General features: G+C 48.3%; 1 protein-coding gene across 2 annotated transcripts in view; it reads left to right on the forward strand.

Moving 5' to 3' along the window:
• Positions 1-4,893, forward strand: part of EMP2 (epithelial membrane protein 2) — a 38,786-nt gene extending 33,893 nt beyond the window's left edge. For both annotated transcript variants that reach the window (XM_077141829.1, XM_077141828.1), the window contains exon 5: positions 1,869-4,893. In XM_077141829.1, coding sequence (XP_076997944.1) covers positions 1,869-2,056 — 188 coding nt within the window. In that variant the 3' untranslated portion in view covers positions 2,057-4,893. The remainder of the gene's footprint in view (positions 1-1,868) is intronic.
• Positions 4,894-6,000: the final 1,107 nt, after the last annotated feature.

Genomic DNA, 6,000 nt, shown 5'->3' on the forward strand with positions numbered 1-6,000 from the left:
GTCCCCCAGCACTCCCGGGTGACTAGCTCAGCTGGTTTGCTCAGGACGGTGCCAGTTATAAAACTGAAAGGCTCATATCCTGGGATCCCCCTCAGTGCTGGGCACACTGGGGGACAGCTGGTCACCTTTGGCTGTCCTCGGACACCTTAACTGCAGGGTCAGGGCAGCCCCAATAGAGAGTGGCCATAATCACAGGGCAGGGGTCCTCATTTGCTCTTGGCAGAGAATTCAGCTAGGTAGCGCGGAGGTGTCTGCTCTCCATCCTTATTTTCTCGGTATCCACTGTCAGAGGCATGGACACCCCATAAAGGCATTTGAGTCCTTTCACTTAATGTGCAGGGAGGGGATTTGGCTGTCACCAGTGGAAGTTTATTTTCTGTCATTGTCTCCATTGATCCATTCATCTGTAAGGCAATACAGTCAAAACCCATTACCCAGTAGTATATAGAATACTTCCCCATATTTTGAATCAAGAGTCATATCCTCATTTCCCTTCTAAACAACATCTCCTTCTCCCAGACTCTTTTCACCACTTTCTCGTTCTGCCTCAAACTTGCAGAGTGTTTAGGTGCCATAGGCTTCAGGAATTTTTAGGTGCAAGCAACAGATACTCTAATTTAGGTAAGAGATGGGATTCTGGGTAGCTCACAAGCATGAAAGGAAAGCTGAAAAACCAGGTCTTAGAAAGAGACGCAGGCAGCCGCTACTGCAGGAAAATGCTATTGGAACCAAGGAGCTCTGATGGTGTCATTTTGCTCTAGATTCAGATGTCTAAAGAACAAGTCTGGTGGAGAGGGTCTTAGGCATCCAGCCCCCGGGCAGAACAGGGCTGGTCACCTTGGATGGACCCTAACCCTTGGATGGACTGTGCCATTGAAACTGGCTGGCTGGGACAGGGGTGGATCTGCCAGGGGCATCAGGGCACTTAACCTCAACTTAGCACTAATATCTGTGGATTTCAGAACTGTAAGTGTTGTAATTGGGATGTTTTTTTCCTGCAAGTAACAGAAAATCCAGTTAACAATGGCTGCAACCATAAAGGTTTTTTGTTTGTTTGTTTTTGTTTGTTTTTCGTAACAAACATTCTTGGAGGTAGAAGGTGCCAGAGTTGATTTGGCAGCTCAACCCTCATCAAGAACCCCCATCTCTGTCATCGTTTTATTTGAACATCTTCAGTATTGGTAATGCATGGCCCCTAAAAGGCTGCTGCAGCTCCAGGCGTTCCATCCTAACAGGACAGTAACTAAAGAAATAAGCAAGTGAAAGAATGGAATGTGCAGCAGCAAAAAAATGCTTTCTCGTCTCTCATTTTTCTGTATTTGAGGGAGTAAAATTTTTCACTGAAGAATGTTCTGTGGCCAGAACTGGGACATCTGTAGATCCCTAAACCATATTAAGCAGAGAGCAGTGGGATTGCCAGGGCTGGCTGAGACCAGGGTTTGGCAAGTACAGCCTGCCAGCCATTTTTGTGAATAAGGTTTATTGGCACACAGCCACACCCCTTTATTTAGGTACTGTCTGTGGCAGCTTCACGCTGCAGGGGCACGGCCGAGTAGCAGTGGCAGAGGCTACCTGGCCCTCCAGGCCAAAAATATTTCCCATCTGACCCTTTGCAGAAACAGTTGGACCAGTTACGCCATCCTCTGGGCTGGGTGCGTGACTGCCCAGACAAAATTGGATTCCACTCTCAAGGCTGAGAAGGGAAATGCAGCCCACCACAAAATACGAGTTGCACTTTTTCGAACAGACTAAAATAAACACCTAACAAGAATAGAAAATAGAAACTGAGTTTGTCTTCAGCTCAGGTCGCATGGCCACGGTGCACTGTGGGCCGAGAGTTACTTTTGCTCTTGCTTTCTCCCCGCCAGGCCTGTGCGTCATGATCGCAGCTTCCATTTACACAGACCGGCGAGAGGAGCTTCACCGCAGCAACTGGCTCTTGTACTCCCAGACCTCGGAGGGCACGTACGGCTACTCCTTCATCCTGGCGTGGGTGGCTTTTGCCTTCACCTTCATCAGCGGCCTCATGTACCTGATATTGAGGAAGCGCAAATAAAACCCCGCAAGCTAGGTCGCTTTCACCGCAGTACAGAATCCACATTCAAATAACCGTTTTTGTATATAATCATTTATTTTTTTTGGTGGTTTTTCTAGCAAAAATTGTTTCCTTTAAAGGCCAAAAGAAAACAAAAAAAAAAGAGTTTTTGCATTCTTGAGATCAGAGAATAGACTCTGGAGGCTGGTCTTCAGAATCTTGGCCCCTCCCAAAGTGTCATTGAGAAAAGCCACAAAAATCCAGTTGATCAGCAGGATGTTTCTTAGCCGTGGGGATGTGACAAGAGACTGAGGACGCCAGTATCGGGGACATGCTTCCCACGCTTCGACCAAGCCACGCCCCTCCTTGCCTCAGTTTCCCTCTCCTAATATCTGTGTTAGTGGTGGAAAGTGGGCTGAGGAGGGGCTCGGGTGACAGATGGATGCCTCAGATGCTTAGCCCAAGTTCCCCATGAGAAATGGGTGGACCACCCACCCACCTCTGCCCCCATGTCTTGCCATCTCCAAACCTAAGTCCCAATGTCCCTGTGATGCCTGGCCACTGATGGAATAAGTGCTGCCCAAATTTGCTAAATCACCGGCTTGCCAGCTGGGAGTCAGATTTAAGCCTGACCCAAGGCAAAGAATCTCAACATGGGATCCCCAGAGCAGCATTTACGACGCAGGCCCCTGGGCCCCTCTGAATCAGAGTCTTCGGGTAGGGCCTGGGAATCTGCCTTTCTAACAGTACCGTGGGTGGTACTCAGGGACATGAAATTTGGAGACCACAATCCCAGGGCCAGAGGAGCAGAGCTGCCTCACAGATATTACAGGTCATATTATATCGAGATGAGAAGTGGGTCTAATCAGCTCTTTATTCTTTAGTCACCTACGCAGCTGTGTCTATCTGGGCCACCTTGACTCCAGTCTCCGGCCACGTGTCCCGATGGCCAGGCACCCTGAGTGATGCAGCCCCTTTCCACCCTGCTTTCTCTTACTGCCCTGCATGCTAAGGCTGGCTGGCCTCCAATAACCAGCTCTTTCTAGAGCCTCAGAGGACCCATCCACCATTCGCCCATTCATTCATCAACCTAATTTATTGAGTGCTTGCTGTGTATGTCTCTCTTCCTGGGGTTCAAAGTCCTAATGGAGGAGACGGATTAAAAACCAGTTAAGGAAAATACAAACTGCAATGAAGGCTGCAAAGAACACAGCCAAGGATTCAAAATAGAGGCCTGGGGAGGTGGGAGGGAACCTGTTTTGTGCACGCCTATTTTTAAATGTTCCTGGAGGCATTTAGATCAGTTCAATACAGCTCGATTCACCTCCTGCAGGTGACATTTATTGGGCAGTGCCCCACTACTTTACACCCAAAGAACACTTCCATGGAGGGTTCCCTGGTTTTGACAGCAAACAAAGCCACCAGAAAACCCCATCGAGCTGTGGTTCTTACACTTCAGTGGGCACAAGTGCCCTTTGGAAGAATCTGATTCAGCAGGGCCTGGGTGAAGCCTGGGAATATTGTTAATGAACCTACAGAGAAATAGGGCTTTCGGGGGTTTGTCTTCAGGTGTAAAAGCCCTAATAGATGTGTGGCAATGCAGGCAAACCTGGAAAATGCCCCCCATGGAATGGAAGCAGCTCTGGGCACCTCGCTGTCATTTTCCACGTTTGTTTTGCGTGTGCTGCTGGGGAGGCGTGCATAGCCCTGCGTGCGGGCTCTGTCCCTTTTGGCACTGGTGCTACTCAAAGCTTGTGCACTTGACTTTCTGCTAAGTGGAGTGATGATTTGCCCTCAGCCCAGCTCCTGCAGAACAAGAGAGACGTTTGGTTTGAGTAGTTTTAGGACCATTGAGAGCATGTTTTTAAGGCAGGATTGGGTTTTCTTTCCTTCATCTCTTCATCCACCCGCTCATTCATTCATTTTTAACAAATTTCCTGAAAGCTTACTGTGTTCCAGGCAAGGTTTGAGGCTCTGAAAATACAGTGGTGGGCAATCCAGACAGTCCCCTGCCCTGGTGGGGTTTGCAGCCTCCGAGACAGGACCCCTTCCCTGTGGAGAGGCAACCAGCGCAGTGCAGGATGACGGGGGGGGGCGAAGACAGGACAAACAGTTTGTGCCCGCCTGGAACACTGTCATTTGCCACATTGCGGGCAGCAGTGGGTCACACCCTCGGGGTGGCAGGATACTGGCTGAGCCTCGTGAAGGAAGTTGGGTCTCGGGAGCCCCAAGCTATCTACTCAGTTGGCTTTTCTGTGATTTTCCAGGACCCACAATGGAAACAAACACAAACAAAAAAGATCCTTAGAACCAGAGGCCTGGGGAAACAACCCCCAAGCGATGCCTGAATGCCTTTCGTAAATACTTTGGGGCTACGCGAGTATCTCTGTTGCAGACAATCTGAATTTACCTGGTGGGTTTTCTTGGCTGACTGCCAGGACTGTATGGCATTCGAGGCTCACATCCATCTGAGGTACTAAGATTTTTTTAAGATGTGAGAGATGCCCTTTCACCCCTATGTGACATGCATTTGGGAAGTGGAGTAAAAGGTGGTGGTGTCAGGGAGAAAACAGCTAAACCTTCTTACTTGTAGGATGGATCAGCCCTTACCTGATGCTTATTATCAGGTACTTGAGAGCACCACCAAGAAAAATGAGCTAAGATGTCCAAGAAGCAAATGTTAGGACCAAACATTCCTTTGCTCGGTTGACAACTGCATTTGAAGGAACTGTACCTTGTGCATTTTAGGACGTTTTTATAAAGTACTGTAATTCTTGCGGGGAGGGGCTGCATGATGGAGACAGTCTGGACTAACTTGTTTTGTTATTGGCATTAAAATGATGTTGGGTCTCTTCAAATGGATTTGGAGAATGCTCTGTGTGAATGTGTATGCACATATCCAAATGCAAGAAAATCGGAGACTGCCCCGTTCCCACATGCCCTCTGCTCCAGGCAGCTTACCTGTGACACTTCCTCAGTCCTAGGATGCTCTGTATTAACTGATGATGGAGAAACCTAGAACCCTCAGCCTGCCATAAACACACTAAACACCGGATCCTAAATGGAAGCTGGGTCATAGTTTAAAACCCACCTGGCTGGGGAATTACTGAACTCGCTAATGGTTTAAAGGTTACTTACAATATAGAAAGTTGTACAATTTTTGTATATCGGGAGGCAGCAGTGTTGGGGAAATGCTAGGGAAAGGTCAAGAGGCTAAATCTGAATCTTGCATTGGGGACAAATGTGATTTCAGGGTAGTCTGATTCTTGCCACTTCATGTGCCTTTAAGATCCTCCATTTAAAAAAAGTCTTGTATAATCAGAAACTGTACATAAAAAATAAAGATTAAAACCAAATGGCCTGGAGCTACAGCCTCTCATGTCCCAACTGTCCCACCATGTGGGGTCGCTCCCACAAGCAGGGGGGAAGCGTGCTGGGTGACGGGGACATTCGGATTTCCCATCCAGAGCCAGCGAAAAACTGGTTGCTGGCACGAGCTGCAGGGCAGGCCCTCCGCTTCCTCACCACCAGCTTTGTGGACATTCGACCCCTGCAGTCACAGCTTCGCAGGGCCCCCGCCTGCCGGAGGGTTCTGCCGTGCCAGTGCCGACTCGAAATTTGTCACATTTTGAACAGGCAGCCCTGCGTTTTCATTTCACACTGGGCCCTACAAACTGTGAAACCGCTCCTCTTCCTTTGTTTGTGTTTAATAAAGACCTCTGCTTTAAAGGGTGAGATGTTGATGAGAATCAGACTATCTATAGCATACTCTGCTGAAAAATGAAATTGAGGCAGGGAGAGAAGGAGAGATCTTTGATCTTTGACCAAGAAATGCCCCAAACAGTAAAAGCTATCTGTCTAGGAAGCACATTTCTTACTTTTTACACTCATATTTCTGTTTCTGTTTTTGTCCATGTGGCAGGTACACGGTGGTCACCCCAGAGCACTCACTTTTACCTTACTTC

Source organism: Tamandua tetradactyla, chromosome 23, assembly GCF_023851605.1.
Source record: "Tamandua tetradactyla isolate mTamTet1 chromosome 23, mTamTet1.pri, whole genome shotgun sequence".
Lineage (NCBI taxonomy): Eukaryota > Metazoa > Chordata > Mammalia > Pilosa > Myrmecophagidae > Tamandua > Tamandua tetradactyla.